The sequence below is a fragment of the Hemitrygon akajei genome, chromosome 17 (assembly GCF_048418815.1).
Source record: "Hemitrygon akajei chromosome 17, sHemAka1.3, whole genome shotgun sequence".
In the NCBI taxonomy this organism is placed as follows: domain Eukaryota; kingdom Metazoa; phylum Chordata; class Chondrichthyes; order Myliobatiformes; family Dasyatidae; genus Hemitrygon; species Hemitrygon akajei.
In genome coordinates, this window is record NC_133140.1 from 59,752,219 (window position 1) to 59,774,278 (window position 22,060).

The window sequence follows — 22,060 nt, forward strand, 5'->3', positions numbered from 1 at the left end:
AAGACTGCACCATTCCAAGCGTAGCGAAAGAATTAAAATATTCCTTTGCCTATTCTGATTCCCTGTGGTAGATCGACAAAGGAGTTGCCACGTCCCTGAAGCAGAGATGTTTGGTTTTGATTATGTGCAGTTTTTTTTAATATAGCTTTCAGGGGGAAAACCAGCGCAGACAATTAAATTCAACCGGCGGAGGATCCCACCGAAGTGAAGTGGAATAATCCGCTGGGGTGGTCACGTGTCCGTTTCGCGCGAAAGTTCGGAGTGGCCGCGGGGTCCCGGGAAGGAAAGTAACAAACAGCAAATTGATACAGTTTGGAACTCCCGGACCGGGGGTAATTACTCGCCCTGCAGAGCCAGTGCCGGGACAATTGGGTTCAGCTGGAGGGAGTGTTTGCTACCAGGGGCAGGCCGGTCTGTGCTTGCTTCGTTTTCATTCCGGTGCCATGGCACAGGTCAAACTAACAGACTATTTTCCGCAGACTAAAAAAGCGAAGAGGGACCCGCTTTCTGTGAAATCCAGGAAGGGGGGATCTCGAGGTGACACAATTGCCGCTACTGGGTCACTTGCCAAGGAATGTGGACCATCCCGGAGAAAAGTGTTGGAAGAGCAACCGACAGTACCGCAGGCTCGGGTCTCCAGCTCTCCTCTTGCACCGGTCAAAACGCCTGTCCTTCGGGAAACATTTAAATCGGTGCCCGCAAACCGGGAAAAAGTTTGCAGGACCCCCACACAGGAGGCAGATAAGAGAGTGTCCGCGTTTGACTATCTTGTGACTCCGTCAAAAGATGAGAAAACACCCACGGAGTTTGATTTGGGGTCTGCCGTTTTTGGGCCTGGTAGCGACCGGGGAACTGGGCAGCAGACCAGCACAGCGAAGAAACGCTCTCGCTCTGATTCAATCGATGAAGCCGAGCCACGACCGCCGGCAGTTTCGGTTTTGCAGGGCCCACAACATGTCCCATCTGCCCGGAGGTGCCTGGTGCTACAGCCGCGAGAAGCCGGTGATGGGCTTCAACAGGATACCAAGGCTGGAGAGACGGCACCGCTACCGCCGGAGACTCCCGAGGAGGCCACGGTAAGGTTGAGCCGGTACAAACGCTTATCAAAACCTCGGGACGCCCTAAAACACTTAACGGAACGAGCTAGAGTTTGGGAAAAGAAAAACTAGCCTCTGCGATTTGCGTCCTTCACTTATACATAAGACATTCGGCCCGTCGTGTTCACGCCGGTTCCCAGTGAAGCAATCACTAATCCCATTCCCCATCTATTTCCTTGTACCCTGCACTGTTTTATATTTAGTCATAGAAGAGTACAACACAGGAATGTGTCCTTCGGCCCAGGGACACCAGACTGCAGATACTGAATCTGGAACAACAGTCTGCGGGAAGAACTCGGCAACATCCGTGGGCCGAAAGGAACAGTCCTCGTTTCAAGTCAGGGTCGCTCCAGGTTCCAGCATCTGCCGTCTCTCGTGTCTTTATACTCGGTGCCCTGACTGGAGGCTAGCGCGGCTAGACTTCACCAGCATTTCTACCTGTGAACACGCACAGAATGCCGGAGGAACTCTGCAGGCCCGGCAGCGTTGTTTCGGGCCGAAACCCTTCATCGGGGCTGCCTGGCCTGCAGAGTTCCTCCGGCATTTTGCGTGTGCGTTGCTTGGATTTCCAGCATCTGCAGACCTTCTCTTGTTTGTGATTGGATATCTACCAATATGTATTTGTACTCCTACAACACAGCCGGGGGCTTCACCGTTCTCTGCAAGTCTTAGGCTGGTTTGATTTCCCAAAGTGCACCACTTTGCCCTTGTACGAATTGAATGCAATTTCTCCACAGTTCCTTTGCCCACATGGCTGATGGAGATTCTTTTGTAATTTTTGATAACCACCGTCACTGTCTACCACCTATTTAAATGTCATCTGCAAACTTGCTAACTGTGACTAGTATATTTTCTGCCAAATCATTTATTTGAATCAACTTTATTTTTTACATCCTTCACATACATGAGTAAAAGTCTTTACATTACATATCTGATTTAAATGTACATTTTGTAGTAATCTTTAAAAAAAAAGTGCGTACAATAGGACAGTCAATATAACACAAATACAATTGTGTCAGTGTGAATTAATCAGTCTGATGGCCTGGTGGAAGAAGCTGTCGTAGAGCCTGTTGGTCCTGGCTTTTATGTTGCGGTACTGTTTCCCGGATGGTAGCAGCTGGAATAGATTGCGTTTGGGGTGACTTGGATCCCCAATGATCCTTTGGGCCCTTTTTACACACCTGTCTCTGTAAATGTCCTGAATCATGGGAAGTTCACATCTACAGATGCGCTGGGCTGTCTGCACCACTCTCTGCAGAGTCCTACGACTAAGTGAAGTACAGCTCCCATATCAAGCAGTGATGCAGCCAGTCAGGATGCTCTCAGTTGTGCCCCTGTAGAAAGTTCTTGGGACGATGAACCTCACGAGCCCAGCACAAATCCCAGTGGCACACAGCTAGTCACAGCCCCTGTAACAACTGTATACTGTCACTGCTTGCTATGATGGAGCCCATTGGGTAGGCTCTCCCTGAATCCCTTGCAATCTCCCTTTCAGACCAGCCCTCAATGCAGCACCCTGTCAGTGGTCTTCCATGCAGACGTCCACTCCCTGCTCTCATCAATCCTTCCAGCCTTGACAAAAACCCTTTATCTTTGAGACACGACTTCCCATGTCCAAAGCTGTGCTGATCATCGCCAACCAGTCCCGAGTCCCTTCAGCAACTTGCCCACCGCTGGTGAACTGCATCTCCCTGGCCTGTCCCTGTCACCCTCCCCTTGCAAAGGCCTTTGCAGTCTTTTCCCTAGCTTCTCAAAAGGTGAGAGAATGCACTTCAATGTGTGTAAGACCACCTGCACCTTATCCTTGGCGATTCGTATATGGTCCAAGACGTCACAACTCAGTCCCCAGCTTCCATTGTCCCCTCCATGGCAAAACCGGACGAGGAACCCCAACTGCAATAGCTTGTCCACCTTTGAATCCTGCTGTTTATAGTGTGCATCGTCCTCAGACCACTGGCTTTTACTGCGGGGAGCAATGATCATGGGAAGTGTTTGCTTTTAAACATCACAGGTCCATTCCTGTTACCCGACACCCAGTGGCTGGGAAGGTTATGGGCTCTAATTCATGAAACATTGGTCAGTTGTTCAGATTTAATGTCGAACAACTTTGAAATGAATAAAGCAAATTCCTGCTTTACACTAGAATGTTCAGCATGATGCTGTTTATTAACTTGACCTTCCAAATGTCCACGGCTGTAGTCTGATAGGTGGTCACGTTTTAAGGATCAGGGAATTATGTCCGTCATATGAGCAAAACTTCGTAATTATGCATGTCAGTTAGGAGTTGGTCTTTTTAATTTTACTCATTTTGTAACTATTGATCGAGCATACTTCAGACTCCAAGTTTATCAAACTGCTAATTTTAAATGTCAGATGTTATTATTTAAACTTCTAAGAATTCACATAATGCCATTTTGAGTCCTGATGTTTGTAGAATGTCTAGTAACCAGACTGCTCTTTCTATCCCTGGTCAATCTAAAACCTGTTTGTTTTCTAACTTCCTAGCTCTAATGAAATGTCAGTTTGACACTGACTCCCTCAACCTGATAAGTTAAATATTTCCAACAATTCTGCCTTTAATTTCAGTTTCTTTGCTAAAAACCATGTACCATTAGGCTCAAGAAGAGCTTCTATCCCACTGTTGTAAGACTCTTGGAAGGATCTTGTACAATGAAGATGAGCTTTTGACCTCAGTCTACCTAGTTATGGACTTTGTCCACCTGCACAACACTTTCTCAGTAACCTTCTGCATTCTGTTAATTGTGTTTTCTTCTGTACTGCCTCATTGTGCTTGTATCTGTCTGGATGACATGCAGAGCAAAGTTTTTCACGTACATTGGGACATGTAGCAATAATAAACAATTACCAAATTTGCCACCGCCTCATTTCCAGTTAACTGCCACCAGGTCTTGCTTCTGACTTCACTATCATGATGAAAACTGAGAACCTTGCTGCTGTGAGGTAAACTCCTGATCTGGGTTAACAATTAGATTCAAGATCCATTTACTGTCAAAGAATGTACAAGTTATACAGCCTTGAGATTTGTTTGGTCACAGGTAGCCACGGAGCAGGAAACCTTAAAGAACCCAATTTTAAAAAAAAATACATCATGCATAACAATTGAGGCTAAAAACAACATTGAGTCCTCAGTAGGCCCAAAGCCTTGTTTATTAGTTCATCGCAATAGCGGGCATGGAACACAGCAGCCGGGGCAGTCTTCATAGCCTCAGCGCCAGGGAGTGTCCATCGCGGTCACTATTGCTACTAGGGATGTACCTGAGGATGGTGTTACTAATGAGTTTTGCTTCCCCTCCACCCCCCCCCCCCCCAAACCTTTAGGATGCATCTCCTCGTGGGGTAACGGCTTTGAGGAAGGAGGTTTCTAAATTTCCAAGATTGCAAGATTCGAGCGAGAGAAGCCAGCAGGTACGAGATACAAACACAGCCTTCGGTTTGAGGCACCTGGCCTTGTTTTAAAATATGGGGCAGTGTCAGTGCAAAATGCTGAGAAATGCTCAGCTGTGTAAAGAGTGACTGATAAATGATTTTTAAACTAAGTATTGAAGGAATTGGTGATGAAAACACTTGTCTTCAGTGTGTTTGTCCTGTCCCATAGGTGGACAAGGCACCTGGAAAGGAGGGTCTTCTGGCTTTAAAGAGCCGATTGCAAAGAATTCAGAAGCTCAGCCAAACAGCTCATTTACCTGCACCTTCTGAATTGAGTACTGATGCCAAAAGTCGCCTGAAACGGGTTCGAGAACTCGGACTGAAGGTACAAGAAAATAAAGAGCGGGAAAAGACAGATGAGCCAGAGGAAAAATCAAGTGAGGATGAAAGGTGAGGAGAAAGCAATTTTTTTGAAAACACCAGAACAACAAAATTACAAGCCTATTAAAGGTCCTTGTTGATGAATAGTTTCATACCACAGTCCTGATGATCATTTTGCTCCAGGGTGAAGACTCCAGCGTACCAGCGTTTCCACAACTTGGCACAAGATGTCCCACCAGGGCTGACCCTGCCTTTCAGATACAAGGTGTTGGCAGGGATGTTCCGCAGCATGGACACTGTTGTGAGCATGTTGTTCAATCGCTCCGAGACCATTACCTTTGCCAAGGTGAAAAAAGGTGTTCAGGACATGATGCGGAAGTGAGTATGAGCCTATACAAGCGGGCAGTACAAATTCTGGTGCTGCTTACCCTCTTGCTGAAGGGTAAATACTTCAGTCCTGAGCCTTCTCAATTTATTGATTAAAAATAAATTACTTGCAGAGCTGATATAATTCATTACCAGAAACACTTCTACTTAATGAACACTTGTGATTTCCAAAATTCATTTTAGAATAAATGGCTTTTGAAAATAAATTAGCTTACTTTCCAAAACTTGCTACTTAAAAGCTTTGGAGCTAAGTTGATATCTGGCAAAAATTTCTGAAGTTTTTAAATTTAAATGTGCATGTGAGCTTGATTTCAATGTTCAAGAGAGGTTTTGATAGGTAACTGGATGGTAGGGGTATGGAGGGCTATGATCCTGATGCAGGTTAATGGGAGAAGGCAACTTAAGTGGGTTTGGCATGGACTTGATTAGCTGACGGGCCTGTTTCTGTGCTGTACTTCTCTATGACTCTTAAATATTTAAAAACAAACAAAGAAATCTTCTAACTGAATTTTTAATAAGAAAAGTATTTCATAGTGTTGATGTCCTCCCAAGCTTTTTTTATTTTATCTAAAAAGTCTTGTCTAGAATCAATCAACAAGTTATAGATACCGGTAATAGAACCATTAACAAAAGGTTTTAAATTTAAAAGATCGTCCAGTAAATTTTTTCAGGACCTATAGGAAAAGTAGTTAATTGGAAATGTAAGAAATCTCTAATTTGAAGGTATCTGTAAAAATGTGTTTTTGGGATTGCAAATTTAGTTGACAATTGGTCAAATGAAGCAAGAGATCCTGAGATAAACAGGTCCCAAAAACATTTAATATCTAGTTCATCCCAATCTTTAAAGACTTTGTCAGTCATGGAAGGGATAAAAATAATAAAGGAGAATGGGAGATGATAATGAAAAATTCGCTAAACCAAAAAATTTCCTAAATTGAGACCAAATCCTTAAAGTTTGCTTAACAGTTATGTTATCTGTTATTTTATTTGCTGAAAAAGAAGAGTATGATCCAAGAAGATCTTATTCCTAAGACCTACTTTGATTCTTTAGATTCAATTTTAACATCTTGTATTTGGAATAATAAACAAGCTCGTTTAAGTAAAGTTTACCTACAAAGAAATAAAGAGATGGGTGGATTAGCCCTACCTAATTTTAGGTTTTACTGTTGTGTTGCCAATATAAGGAATATTACTTTCTGGTCCTATTATATTTATTGTAAAGATTGCCCATCATGGGTCTCCTTAGAAGTTAATTCTGTAAGTGAGTGAGTGTAAGTTCGTTCATTCCTCTATTGTCTCTCTTCTTGGATCATAGTGTTGATGTGATGGTTTCAAAGTTCAAAGCAAATTTATAAATCAAAGTACCTACATGTCACCATATACAACCCTGAAATTAATTTTCCTGTGGGCAATCACAGTAAATGCAAGAAACGATGGAATCAATGAAAAACTGCAACCAATAGGATGGCATAAGTATATTGCTTAAAGGGAAATTACAGCCTGCAGATTACAGTGAGAGTAATTCAGAACAAGTGTATTTTGTAAACAGCCTGCAACAAGTCACCTTGGTTCGCCAGTGCTATCTTGACCATTCATTTGCAGGAATATTATCAAAATGCTAACAAAACTAGTACCAATATTGTTGGAAGTAATGTAATTGCTAGTTGTATTAGTCCAGCAACAGTTAACCTTGAAATCTCTTCATAGGCAATTTGAACAGCGAAATGTTGGACAAATTAAGACAGTTTACCCATCGGCATACAAGTTCAGGCAGGAGAAAGGAATCCCAACGTGGGGTGGCTCAGTGAAGAAATCTGGCTACCAGCTCACCATCGATCCTGTGTTTGAAGGAGGTAAACAGTGCTAAGACTGAATTTTGTTGGACATTGCTGTCTTCGTCAGTGAAAAGACAAAATAAATAGATGATGGTATAAAATTTAGGGTCTTATTGGTAGTGAAGCTCATTACAAGGAATTGCAAAGAGACCTTGATCAGTTACGGAGCTGGGCTACAAAATGGCAAATGGGTCTCAACTTGGATAATGTGAAGTGATGTATTTTGGATATTCAAACTGGGTGGGACCTGTACCGTGAAAGGCAGGTCACTGATGAGCATGGTGGAGCAGAAGGGCCTGCGTCTACAAGTGCACAGTTCATTGAAAGCAGCTGCGGGAGTAGACAGGATAGTGAAGGTGGTGTTCAGCTGGCTGGCCTTCATCGAGTTTAGGAGTTGGGACATTACGTTACATTACACAAGTCAATGTTGAGGCTGCACTTAGAGTATTTGGTCCCCCTGTTACTGGAAAGACATCCGGCTGGAGAGGGTGCAGCAGACACGGCCTGGATGAGAGAGCCTGAAGAGGTTGGCAGCAATCAACCTTTATTCCCTGGAGCGGAGAAGGGTGGGGGTTGACCTAAGATGTTTAATTAAAAATTATGGGTGTGGATAAGGTGGATGGTCATAGTTTATCCCCTGGGTTGGGGAGTCTAGACAAGTTGAGAAGTTGAGAAATGAGATTTTTTTAAGACCTGAGTTAACTTCTTTTACACGGAGGATAGTGAGGACCTGGAATGAGCTGCCTGAAAAAAGTGGATACAATTGCACTTAAAGAGGAGGGCTTGGAGGGTTATGAGCAGAACATAGGCAACGAGGGACTAGCAGGGAGGGTGTGGTCAGCATGGATGAGTTGGGCCAAAGGGCCTGTTTCTGTGCTTGATAACTCTCTGACTCTGGCTAAAGTGGGAGCAGGAGTCGGCTGTTACTGTTCAACCCTGCTTCATTATTTGGTGCATCACAACTGATCCTCCCTCCAGTCTCAACCCTTTTACCCCACTCTCCCCGTAGCACCTGATGCTTTCTTCCATCTAGAGATGTAACAATCTCCTTAAGGCTATCTGGCAGCATTCTGTCTGTGGAGAATTCTCCTATTTCACCACTCTGAGTTTAGATTTTCCTGCTTTCCATACTAAATCTCTTGACACTGTAGCCCAATACTTACCGTTCCCTATATCCAGCCTGTCTCACCCTGCCAGAGTTCTGGAAGTTTCAATTAGATCTCTAGTTCTGCACTCCCAGATATTATAAATCCCACCTCTCCATCCTTCCTGAGATACTCCTGCCATGAAATCCATCTTTTCATGTTTACTACCCCGCCACATGGCTCAATGAGGGATGCCACCGATCCTATTAATGTTTTTTCCCTCAGTTTGATTTGCGGTCTCCTGTAGACTATTTAGCCAGGTAACAGCTTGTGTTTTTCTACCTTTTTGTCCTGCCTTTAAAAAATAAAGTGTTACATTTTCTGGTTCACTGTTAATTGTGTTTTATTCCTCCGGCTCCTATTTTTAGTTGCTGTTCCACCTCTGGTCCGATTACCACAGTAGGGCTGAAGGAGATCTTCAAAAAAGCATTTAAAAATCAAACTGTTTTCCTCTTTCTACAGAGGAGAAATGTGAAGGGCAGACTCAGCTAAAAGCCTCCCATATGCTTCTGCGCCGGCGCACTTTCCATCGGAACCTTACAAACATTGTGAAGCAGTATCATAAGGTAAGCCTCTTCGTCTTCGGGTTGACCTGGCAGCTTTATCATCAGGTATCAAAGACCTGACCTGTGATTCCAGTGTATTGGCATCATCACTCATTCTGCCATTTTTAGTCTGTGGTCTTAATCCTGGAAGCCATACGGTGTCCTGCAGATCATTAGGGCCATAGTTGCATTGATGCTCGTAAGTGCTTCTTTGAGATGGGTGTGGTTGAATATATCAGCAGGAGATTGCCAATCTGAATTTTAAGTACAAGGTTCTTGAACTTAAGTTTCCCAAAGCGAATATTGTGATGTGGCATTTAATGACCTCTGGCTTCGGGTTCCTGTCCACTTCCAAATACTGAACCCGCAGCAGCTGTATACAAGGATCTTCTGGTGTTAGTTGGAGGTTGGACCAGGCCAAACCCAACCCTCAACCTTGAAAGGCTTTTTTGATGTAAGGTCGTTTGGTGTGGTGCATGATATGATCTACGTAAGAATCAAATATCTTTACAATCTTTTTCAAACTGCTGATTTACTTTGCAACAGATAATCTGCTGGAGGAACTCTGGTTCTGGTTCTATCTACCATTCACCTCTCCCATTTTTCACCTCCGTTAGCAGAGTCCAGCATTGGTAGCCCTGCCTATCTGCCTTATTTTCTCCCTTTCTTTGTCTGCTGTTCATCTGCCAATGTCTCAGAACTGTCCCTTCCTTTACTGGGTGTAAAATGCTTGTCATCTTGCACCCTTCCTCTGTCTATCTATTGCCTCTGACTCCTGTCTCGCCACTTTCCTTTGTGTTTGTCAGTGCCAAACTGGCATAATCCCATTGTCTTTCCCTTGATCATAATCTTCTGGTTTGTGACACTTCAGGTACATGTTCATCTACTTCTGACTTGTTTCTGCCTCTGCCATCCTTTTAGGCAGTACATCTATCTCCTGTAACACGACTAATCCATGAATGATTTACTTTAATTCCATGCACTTGCTTGTGAACTTACCTACCAGCCCAATTAAAACAGTTAATCAACCAGGCTCCATGGGTGAGAATTCACCCACCAAGCCCTCGTTCAGCAACACACAATTAATCTAAAGGAGTTCATAATTGACCATAAACTTAACCAGCCTTGTGCTGTCTCTTTGAGAGCAGGTTATAGGTTGGATGTTTTTGCATGTTTGACCCACCAACAGGAGTGTGATGGTACTTTCTCCCATTTGTTCAGTGAGTATAGCCCCAATGCTCGGTTTGGACAGAGCTCCATCTTGATGGGTACCTGGTCCTCTGAAGATTAATTCCCTTTCCCAGCAGCACACAGTGTTTGCCGTGTGAACACTGCAGTAAGTTTCTCTGCCATCTCCAACTGGTTACAGACTCCTGATTTGACCATCTCAATGCAAAGACTAATATTAAAACATCACTCTCTATCTCCTCTGCCTCCCTGACTTGAAACGCACCATTGGTTCTTTGGTGAAGATTGTGGAATTGCTCTGTGAGTGCTTCACGTGGATTGCAGCGTGTTTAAGAATGTATATCCTCAAATATTTTGGGTTGGTGTTTCAGTGTAGTGCTGAGGGCATACTGCATGGCTGGAACTGCAGTCTTTCCAATGAAGTGTTAAATGGACTCTTAAATGCGTAAAAAGTTCAAAGTAAATTTTATTATCAGAGTACATACATCACCATATAAATCCTGGAGGTTCGTTTTCCTGCGAGGCATACTCAGTAAATCTATAGAATAGTAACTATAACAGGATCCACAAAAGATCAGCCAGAGTGCAGAAGACAACAAACTATACAAATATAAGTAAATAGCATTAAATAATGAGAGCATTAAATAACAAGATTAAAAGGTCCCTTACAGTCAAGATAAATAAGATCATTGGTTGTGGGAGGATCTCAGTGAGTGTAGTTATCCGCTTTGTTCAAGAGCCTGAAGGTTGAGGGGTAGTAACTGTTCCTGAACCTGGTGGTGTGGGTCCTGAGCTCCTGTACCTTCTACCAGATGGCAGCAGCGAGGAAGGACCATGACCTGGGTGGAGGCAATCTCTAGTGGATGCTGCTTTCCTCTGATAGCGTTTCGTGTAGATTCAATGTGCCCAAAGATTCTGTCTTATTGAGAGAATTTAATCATTATGAGCAGCTGTTATTTTTGTCCCTCCCTGCTCTTATTTATCCATCATGCTCCTCATTCCTTTTCTTTTTACACTACCGCTAAAATATCTGGCTGTGATAGTGGCGCTGTCAGCCCGTCATCTAGGAATGGCATAGTTGAGGCTCTGAGGTGTGTGTACATGTTCGTCCACATTTTGCAATACTTGTAGATTGTGCTTCATTTTGGTATTAATAATGTCTGTAAATAGTTTTGAATTGAGTGTCGACTCTGCTGAGGTTGGATGTGTAAGAGGCGTTTGTCAGCGCCAGTACACTCCTGTTCCATGTTGTACTGCATCAACAGTTGGTGCTTTGCAAACTCTGGGATGTGAAAATAACATTTTTGTGAAGATCACAGCTCTGGGGAGTGATTATTTGGAAGATTTCTTGACAGAAATGTGAACTTTCAGAAACTGATGAAGCAATAACTTTTCATTTGCCTCTCCACCCTCCCCATAGGCATTTTTGGCTTCTCTTAACCCTCCGATGTATGTACCTGATGACAAGCTAACACGGTGGCACCCACGTTTTAATGTGGATGAAGTCCCTGATGTTGTTGCTGCTGAACTTCCCCAGCCTCCAGATTTTGAAAAGCTAACAACGGCCCAGGAGGTACTGGATAAAGCCCGCAGCATGATGACACCAAAGGTACTGATGTGGCACCGTGTAATGTTTCCCACACCCATGGATTGTTTGGGTGGGCAAGAGTGGGGTCTTTGTACGGGGCAAGGAAGAGAGGGACTTCCTCAAGATGTGAACATAGAACAGTACAGTACTGACGGCCATTTGGCCCACAATGTTGTGCCAATATTGATGATCATTACAATTGATCTCTTCTGCTATATTATCAATATGCTGCCATTCCCTTCTATTTGTGTGTCTGTCTACATGCCTGTTAAAATCCACCTAACTGCCTGCTTCCACTACCATCCCTAGCACCTGGCACTCTTCAGTTTCAAAAAAAGATTGCCTAAAACTTCCTCTCCCCCACCACCAACCTTAGAAACATTTAAATATACAATACTGTATATTACAGCTAGGGTGCCCAAGACTTACATTTGTATTTGTAACCATGGAGCAGAGAGCGAGTTTGTAAATCCGGCGAGAGCTAAGGTTGTTGGGAATGGTGAGGTGGAGCACTGCGGAAGGGGTGTGGGACAGGTGTCAGCGATGGAGTGCCAGTGGTGCGGGTGCAGACACACCAGGCAAGGTCATTTGATTCCAAGTGATCGGTTTATTGATCATTACAGAATTTCTCTCCGGTGCGTACCACTCTTTTCCCATCCCTGCCTCCTTCCCAGTCTCATTCCATAACAGAGCCCACATCAGAATCGGGTTTATCATCACTCACATATCATGAATGTTTTTTTTTCCTGCTGCAGCAGCAGTTCAGTGCAATACATAAAATTACTACACTACTGTGCAAGTTTTAAGCACCCAGCATGCACACGTGCTCTCTGATATATATCCTTGCACAGTACTGTATCCTCCTGTACCCCTTGTGTTTGGTTTTTCCACCTTGGGGAAAAGATTCTGACTATCTAACCTGTCCACGGCTTTCATAATTTTAAAACAAAATCTGCCCCTTGTAGCTCATACCCTCTAGACAGCATCCTGGTAACCTTTCTGCACCCTCTCCACTGTCTCTGTGTCTTTTCTACAGTGGAGTGAACCAGGACTGTGCATAATATTCCCAAGTGCTGTCTGATAAACTGCTGCATGACTCTCTAACTCTTGCATTCAATACTCTTACCAATGATGCCGTATCTTTTTTAACCACTTTATCCACTTTCAGTGTACTAAGCACTTGGACCCCACAAACACTTTGTACTTCACTGTTATGAAGGTGCCTACCATTAACCGTGTACTTCCATTTGACCTACCAAAGTGCAACATCTCACATCTGCCACTTCTCTGTCCACATCCGTAACCGATCCACAGTATATCCCTCTGTATTCTTTGATAATTCTTCAGACTATCCACAACTCCGCTAATCTTGATGTCACCACTAACTTGCTTATCCAGCCATCTGCGTTTTCATCAAAACAGATCCCGACACTGATCCTCGTGGAACTCCACTGGTTACAAACCTCCAACCCGAGTAGCAACCATCCACCTCCACTGCCTGTCTTCATTGGGGGGTGGGGGGAGGGGCAAATCAGTTCAGACTCCAATCTGAGCATCTTTATCCTCTGAATTAATCTACCACAATGGACTTCATCCAGTGCTTCGCTAAAGTCTGTTTTCCACAACCACTGCCTTCAAGAGCTAGTGTGGTTTCTTTTCTATAAATGTCCTGGGCTGAATTTTGTCTTTGTGATTATTGTTATTTAGATGGAGAAAGCACTCGCAAACATGGCCCTCAAATCTGCAGAAGCTGCCACGGCTGCCACCACCGAACAAAAGGAGCAAACCGTTCAGAGTCCACGTCCCAGTCCTGGCCCTTCCAATGCACTGAAAGGGATTTCGCAAAGTCTGCTCGAAAGGGTGAGGGTGAAAATCTGATTTGTGACCCCATATTAACTTCTATCTTTGGTTTACTGAAGAATTTCTTTGTTCATTTTGCAACAATGCCCATCATAAGTGTAACCACTGACATCTAACTCCTCTACAGATCCGTAGCAAAGAAGCTCAAAAACTTCAGGCAGTGATGACGAGGAATCCTGCGCAGACTGAGCGTCTTCATATGATGACGAGACTTCCTGAGATAACAAGAATTCTGCGCAACGTCTTTGTGGCAGAGAAGAAACCAGCTTTGAATATTACCATGGCATGTAACAGAGTGATTGACAGCTACCGCTCTTCAATGCCCCTGGGTAAATGAAATTTAAAATAAATATTTCTGCCTACCAAATGCTGATAAATTACAGGACAAAGCATTTCCCTATTTGGGGTATCAATGTGGAAGGTTTTGAAATCTGTTTTGGAAAATGAGTCTGGGGTGATGAATGTGAATTAGAACAGTGGCCTCCTGCGCTCTCAACGATATCAGCTAGGAACCAAGGGGGAAGTTGAGGATAAAGTTGGTCCCTGTACATTAGGGAACATGGCCATGTATATTCTAAGGAGGCCCTTTTAAAGGTTGGGTCTGAGAGATGAAGAAAATGAAGACTCAGTAAATTAGATGGTCTGAATCTCACTAAGTTGATCCTCTCCAACAAGCAAAGGAACTCCTGAAGACTGAGTGAGTAGATTAAGAGATTTAAGACTTGAGAAGTTTTGCTACAGCAAATACTGATGAGTGTAAGGAATAGGCTTGCTGCAAGAATGGATTCTGTAGAAATATAGATTCTGCAATGAGACACTTTTAGAACACAATTACCTTGGTATACCTGTGTGATTGTTTAAAGATTTTGCTGTCTATAGTCCAGTACCAGAGGACATGGTTTGAGAATAAGGGGTAGGTCATTTAGGACAGAGTTAAGGAAAAACAACTTCTCCCAGAGAGTTGTGGGGGCCTTGGAAGGTAGTGGAGGCCAATTCTCTGGATGCTTTCAAGAAGGAGCTAGATAGGTATCTTATGGATAGGGGAATCAAGGGATATGGGGACAAGGCAGGAACCGGGTATTGATAGTAGATGATCAGCCATGATCTCAGAATGGCGGTGCAGGCTCGAAGGGCCGAATGGTCTACTTCTGCACCTATTGTCTATGTATATTTAGTAGTTATTTTAAGAATAAATTTTCAATGTGAAGGGTTATGTTCTCATTCTGTGAGATTCGAGTTCATTATTACCTTTCCTAAATTTCAGGTGATATGGAGAAACATCTGCGTTTACTGGCTGATATCGTTCCTGACTGGCTGACTATCCATATAATCAGGAATGATGTCTACCTGAAATTGAACAAGGATGTGGAGTTGAGTATGGTTGTGGAGAAGATTGCAAAAAAGATAAAGGAAGAGGAAAAAGCATGATTTTAATTTTTTTTACACAAGTTCTGCACAGAACCTGAATATCTAATGTAAAAATGTGAATTGTGAATCTGTATATTGGATGATGGGAAACAAATGCAATGGGATAGCATACAGATTTTATAGGTCAATATGTTTCTTGACAACTACACAATACTTTTGTACGGCAGTAGTCCGAGTATAGTGTTTTCTTAAATTGATTATGGCAAGTAATATTTCTCAAACGAGAGGTGAGAGGAAATAATTCAGCTTGCAATACAGTTTCAAAGAATAAGTATTGTGTAATGTTCATGTCTTCCAGGAGCAGTGGTTTCTTTTCTGTTTGATTTCAAACAGTGTTAAATTGTTCAGTAATTTATACTTTGAAAGATCTTTTGGGAACCATGATTAGATGTTAAATTAAAAATCGGAATTGTGCGTATGGGTGGTGCTGGAGAGAAGGGAGTGATTTTAATGAACAATTTGATTAAATGTTTCGCTTCTGTGACTCCTGATTTTTATTTTCAATCTATGACCATGCGGCCAGAACACCCCTGTAATCATTGTTCGATTATAGTGCACTCTCTTGCAAATTCCGTTCAAGCCAAATACAGTTGCTTCCCTGTGACATCCTCTGGTCTCTAGATAACGACCATTACACTTTGATTGTTACACCCAAGAATATAATCAGAATGTCAGTCCTTGCAGGGTGGGCATAACCCTGAACATTCTTTTGATGTTAAGAATGATTAATATTTCTTCTGTCAGCATGTTATTTGTGGTTGTATTTTTAATCCCTACCATTTGCATGTTTTTTTTTGGTTTGGTGCTTCCCCTCCCCCCCCCCCCCCCCCCCCCGAAGTTTAACACTGGGGAGCTTGGATGCAAGTGCTGCAATATCATGTCATTCATGTTTTAAGTATCCAAGAATGTACAAAGTTAAACATCACAGGTATTCCTGAGTTACTTTAAAAAAAACCCTAACATGAATGAGACTTGAGGTTATGCCCAGCTGGAATGGAGATGGCACAAAAGTAATAGTTCCTGCAGAGCAGCATCAAGTACAGCAATCTATTAAATGTACAAAAAAAAATCGATGCCTCTTAATGGAAAAGTGGTAACACATTTCTTGTGCTTGAAGAGAATCTATTCCAGGTGCTGAAAGGACTATTTGTATGGCAAATAGAATTAGAAGTGAGGGTGGGGATATGATTGATACGTGGGTGCGCACCCTTAACTCCCGGTGGAGTCATGACAAGCTTTTTGCACCGATCTTTTTGGTGTGTCTTGGGCATCTGAAACCTCTCCAGGTTTTTTTTTACAAGTTTGAGTTGCCAGAGCTTGACACTCAACCCAGGCACGGATGGAGAGCGTGCAAGGGAGCTGGCCGGATTTGAACTCAGGACCTCTTGCCCCGAAGTCCAGTGCTGATGCCACTACGCCACCAGCTGGCATTATGATTGATTATGGCCTGTGCTAAATGCTCCTTATTTTTATACAAGTGGTTGAAACTTAGTCTATAAATATTAACTTCAGGTTGGGTAAAGACATGGTTTAAATGAAGTTACTTGATACATTATCTCATTCCTTCTGGCCAATACTTCAACATTTGTAAAGTTTAGTGCCTACTAATTGGACACAATACTCACTGGAGGCCAGGTTACTGATGGTTTTACCTGCCCATCAACTTTGTTTCTGCGTGTGATGGTATATGTGGTTTTGCTCCCACAATCCAAAGATGTTCTGGTTAATTGGTCATTGTAAATTGGCCTGAGAGTAGGTTAGTGTTTGGTGGGTTGCTGGGTGCTGTGGCTCATAGGGCTGGGAAGAGCAAGTTCCACACTACCTTAAGTAAATGGGCTAGTCTAAACGAGCATTTATCTAAGAAAGAATAAGGACTCAACAGTTTTCAGCTAGCAAGAGTACAACTGTGGCCAAAAACTAACTGATTCATTGGCAACATGCTGAAGGAAGCAGACTCAGATACCAGATAAATTTTAGTGATGTGGATCTCTCATACTCTTTATTTTTAAATCTTATTATTAATTTTAAACTGTTACGAATGTGCCACAGCTCTGAGGGGCCGAAGGGTGCGGGGTAGCCCCCTCCTTTGTGAGAATCACAAGATCACTATTGAGTCAATTCAGGAGACCCAGGAAATGAGAGAAAGACATGCAGAATCCACAAAGAGTTGGAATGTGTCCTGGCCTCCGAAAGGCGGACCCATTGATACCGGCTATTGTCTCTTGAAGACGGACTTGTGTATTGCATCCTGTACAATGCATTGAAGCCCCAGGCAATGAACCGAGGGGGAGGTTGGTGGAGGGATTGCATCATCCCAACCTGATTGACATCTGAGACCCTGTGAGGATAAAAAGAGGGTCTGTGGGAACAGCCCCTCAGACGCACCAGAAGAAACGCTAACGATCCCGTAATAGCAAAAACCAGTGGAAGGCCACGTGCGTCCTTTTTCGGTGGGCCCTTTACCGCGGCAGAACGGTTTTTAGCTAACCGGGGAAATCAACTCCCAACGACTCTCGAAGGATTGACATCATAAAAGGAATGGGCAAGTTTTAACCCGTCTTTCTCTCCAACCCAAAAGCTGCAGCTTGAATGAACTGAGTGACTTTTATATTTCCATCGGACAATACATTATCCCCTAGACAACGATAGAGCTATTTCTTATTGATTATTATTAGACACGCGCTTTTAGATTTAGTATTGATGACGTATATTTGTATGTTTGCATTGATACTATTTTGTGTATTTTTATCAATAAATACTGTTAAAAATAGTACCATCAGACTTCAACAGACCTCTCTATCTTTGTTGGTAAGTGACCCAGTTACGGGGTACGTAACAAAACAAACATGAATACAGAGAGTTTGAAAGTACATAATTAATAGGTTAAGTATACATTCATATAGATGATAATCCATAATGTTATAATCCAGATGTTATTCTGAAGTTGCTTCATTGACCCACATGTTTTGGTCTTGCCCTTGTTTGCAAAATTATTGTAAAGATATTTTCGGTATTATTTTAACAGTTCTGAATATCAAATTGCAATCGCATCCTATTACTGCAATTTTCGGTTTACCAATGGTGGATAATATTTGTTTATCCCCCTCAGCTTGATGGTTGACTGCATTTGTTACATTAATGGCTAGAACATCTATCCTATTGAACTTGAAAGAAATTAATCCTCCAGCTATATTTCAGTGGTTTTCTCAAACTATCTCGTTTGAGCTTAGAAAAAATTAAAGTGTTGTCTTTGATTCTTCAGTTAAATTTGAAGAAACTTGGAGACCATTTATCCAACATTTTCATATCAGTTAAACTGACTTTTCCTAAACCCTGCTTCTATTATCCTTAATTATTTGGATGGAGGTGCGGAGTTATTGACGCTACTGTGTTATATTTGACATAATGCAATAGCCCATGTTGGTTAGGTTTTTTCCTTTTCTTTTTTGGGGATTGTTCTTATTTACTCCCTTTTTTCGTAATTACTATGAGTTTGGGAGGATCTCTCATACTCATGAGTAGTTAGATAGGGTTTTTGATAGAACTTTTTCAAGACAAGCAGCAAATGAAAATATTCTGTTTTCCTCTTAAGCATCTGCATGAATTATGTTGTTGACCAAAAAATAATTGGAATTAGTCATTTGCCCAACATGGTGTAGGTTGAGTTGATAATTTTCCAGGATGCGGAGAGTAATTTCAAGGCCACATTTCTTCCCCTTTCTTTCATAAGTTAATAATGCATATTTCACATCTGTCCTTTTAAGAGAGCTGCAGGGTGCCAGTAAGAAAGGCATTACAGGATTTTTGCACAAAAGGTCACACCTACGTTCTACATCCAGATCTCTTATGGACTGATACTGAAGGGGATTTAAGATTTAACATTGCTCCATTCCTATGTTATTATTTTCTGCAGGGATGCTAAAAACAAGTTTGAAGTTGTAGTGAGTATTGTTAATAACATCTATGGAAAAAAGTAAACAGTCGACAAAAGCTTAACTGTTTACTCTTTTCCATAGATGCTGCCTGGCCTGCTGAGTTCCTCCAGCATTTTGTGTGTGTTGCTTTGATTGCCAGCATTTGCAAATTTTCTCTTGTTAATAACAGGTCTATTGGTCCAATAAATAGCCAGCTGGTGGTGTGGTGACATACCGTGCCAGACTTCAAAAGCGCGTGGTCCCAGATTCAAATCTATCCAGCTCCTTGCTAGCTTGATGCACAACCCAGCTTGGATGGAAAGCATGCTACTGCCTCTTTAAAAAACAGACATACTAAGAAATGGCAAGGTTACTGAATGATGCACAGAGAACAACTCCGGTCCAAGAAACTGTAAAATTATGCTGCATTCATGTATGCATTTCATTGCATTTCTTAAACTTTACAAGCAGAAGAAGAAATAAATCAAAGTTCATTGCACCAATAAAGTACTTTACATGTCATCAGAATCAGGTTTATTATCATTGGCATGTGATGTGAAATTTAACAGCAGCAGCAGTTCAATGCAATACATAATATAGAAGAGAAAAAAATAAGTCAATTACAGTGTATATACTGAAGAGATTAGAGGGCAGAGGGGAAGAAGCTGTTTCTGAATCGCTGAGTGTGTGCCTTCAGGCTTCTGCACCTCCTACCTGATGGTAACATTGAGAAAAGGCTATGCCCTGGGTGCTGGAGGTCCTTAATAACGAACGCTCCCTTTCTGAGACACCACTCCCTGAAGATGCCCTGGGTACCCAAGATGGAGCCAACTAAATTTACAACCCTCTGCAGCTTCTTTCGGTCTTGTGCAGTAGCCCTCCCATACCAGACAGTGATGCAGCCTGTCAGAATGCTTTTCACAGTACAACTATAGAAGTTTTTGAGTGTATTTGTTGACATACCAAATCTCTTCAAACTCTAATAAAGTATAGCTGCTGTCTTGCCTTCTTTATAACTACATTGATATGTTGGGACCAGGTTAGATCCTCAGAGATCTTGAAACTGCTCACTCTCTCCACTTCAGATCCCTCTATGAGGACTGGTATGTGTTCCTTCATCTTACCCCTCCTGAAGTCCACAATCAGCTATTTCATCTTACTGTCGTTGAGTGCCAGGTGTTGCTGCAGCACCACTAGTTGGCATATCTCCTGTACGGTGTCTTGTCACCACCAGAGATTCTACCAACAATGGTTGTACCAAATTTATAGATGGTAATGGAGGTATACCTAGACAGTGTCATGGGTATACAGAGAGTAGAGCAGTGGTGCACCAGTGTTGATCGTCAGTGAGGAAGAGATAGTATCACCAATCTGCACAGATTGTGGTCTTCTGGTTAGGAAGTCTAGGATCCAATTGCAGAGGGCAGTACAGAAGCCCAGGTTCTGCAACTTCTCAATCAGGATTGTGGGAATGATGGTATTAAATGCTGAGCTATGGTCAATGAACAGCATCCTGGTATAGGTGTTTGTGTTGTCCAGGTTGTCTAAAGCCGTGTTGAGAGCAATTGAGATTGCTTGTCTGCCATTGACCAATTGTGGCGATAGGCAAATTGCAATGGGTACAGGTCCTTGCTGAGGCAGGAGTTCAGTCTAGTCATGACCAAACTCTCAAAGCATCACTATCACTATCACTATCATCACTATCGATGTGAGTGCTACTGGGCGATAGTCATTAAGGCAGCTCACATTATTCTTCTTAGGCACCGGTATAATTATTGCCCTTTTGAAGCAAGTGGGAACTTACGCCTGTAACAGTGAGAGGTTGAAAATGTCCTTGAATACTCCATTTGGTTGGCACAGGTTTTCAGAGCCTTACCAACTACTCCATTGGGTGGGACCTTTCACCTTGCGAGGGGTCACTCTCTTTAAAGACAGTCTAACATCGGCCTCTGAGACAAGAGATCACAGGGTCATCAGGTGCAGCAGGGATCTTCACAGCTGTAGTTGTGTTCTCCCTTTCAAAGCGGGCATAGGAGGCGTTGAGCTCATCTGGCAGTGAAGCATTGCTGCCATTCATGCTATTGGGTTTCACTTTGTAGGAAGTAATGTCTTGCAAACCCTGCCAGAGTTGTCGTACATCTGATGTCGCCTCCAAACTTGTTCTAAATTGTCTTTTCGCCCTTGAAATAGCCCTCAGCAGATCACACCCGGTTTTCTGGCACAGGTCTGGGTCCCCAGACTTGAATGCCACAGATCTAGCCTTCAGCAGACAACGTACCTCCTGGTTCATCCACGGCATTTGGTTTGGGAATGTACAGCAACTGTTTCAACGTGAGAAATTCCACTTGATCAGATTAGCACTGCATTGGCACAAAAGTCTACTTTTAGTGTTGACACTGGCTTGTTTAATCAAGATGTATGAAACAGGATTCAGCAGCAGTAATTGGTTAAGTGGAAGACACTTGGAAAACTGGATAAAAGGAACTAACAGAAATAATTAATTATTGAAATTCGCCTAGATCTGCTGATAAGGCAGTGTTTATGTGACAGGTTAAACAGACTAAACCTGTAAGGGTGCTTTGTGGGACACTGATGGAAGGTTTGCAGTTCAAATTTTATTTTTGGTCATTAGGGAATTGCCTTGCTGGAATTTGAAATTAGTCCCCTGCAACATTTATTAGTATCTATAAAATAAAGAAACAGCTATAGGCAACAACAAGAAAAGGCTATTGAACAATTCAGGACACTACAGGTGATGAATAACATTTTATGGAGTGCTTTAAAACTTGCATTAGTTTCAGCAAACTATAAGGCTGGAAGAAGATATAAATAATGGAAGAACTTAGAAACATGAGAATAAGAAAAAGAAAACTTGTTTGCAAAATAGCCCTAATGCAGTAAGTGATTAATAAATATTGCTGTTAACCTTAATTCACAGTGCATTAGACAAACTTGCAAAGAGTAAAATGATTGACCAGGCAGGCAAGGATAGAACACTGCAGTGGTAACGATGTGGATGAACTGAAGCAACAATGGAGCAAGTGGTAGAAAATGGCACCAATGTGTGGTCCACTGCAGGGAAATTGACTAGCAATTAATGAATGAATAAGAATGGACAACAGAAAAAAGATATTGGAGAAGTATTGTGTGCTGAACCATATCAAAGACAAAGGATAGATTGCTGTAATCCATAACCTGGTAACAATAACAAGAGTACAGGACTACTCACTCAAACACACTTAGAACTAGCAGCTTCTAAGATTCAATGAAGAAATATTTAAACTGCACCACTGTTAAGTCATGTT

At 42.4% G+C, this 22,060-nt stretch overlaps 1 protein-coding gene across 1 annotated transcript; it reads left to right on the forward strand.

Moving 5' to 3' along the window:
- The first annotated feature begins 253 nt into the window (after positions 1–253).
- Positions 254–15,325, forward strand: cdt1 (chromatin licensing and DNA replication factor 1). Its single transcript, XM_073070246.1, has 10 exons — positions 254–1,076; positions 4,437–4,523; positions 4,714–4,934; positions 5,049–5,243; positions 6,960–7,105; positions 8,695–8,798; positions 11,386–11,574; positions 13,261–13,413; positions 13,541–13,742; positions 14,678–15,325. Exons 1-10 carry the CDS (start codon positions 444–446, stop codon positions 14,839–14,841), a joined length of 2,094 nt encoding a protein of 697 aa, XP_072926347.1. The 5' UTR covers positions 254–443; the 3' UTR covers positions 14,842–15,325.
- Positions 15,326–22,060: the final 6,735 nt, after the last annotated feature.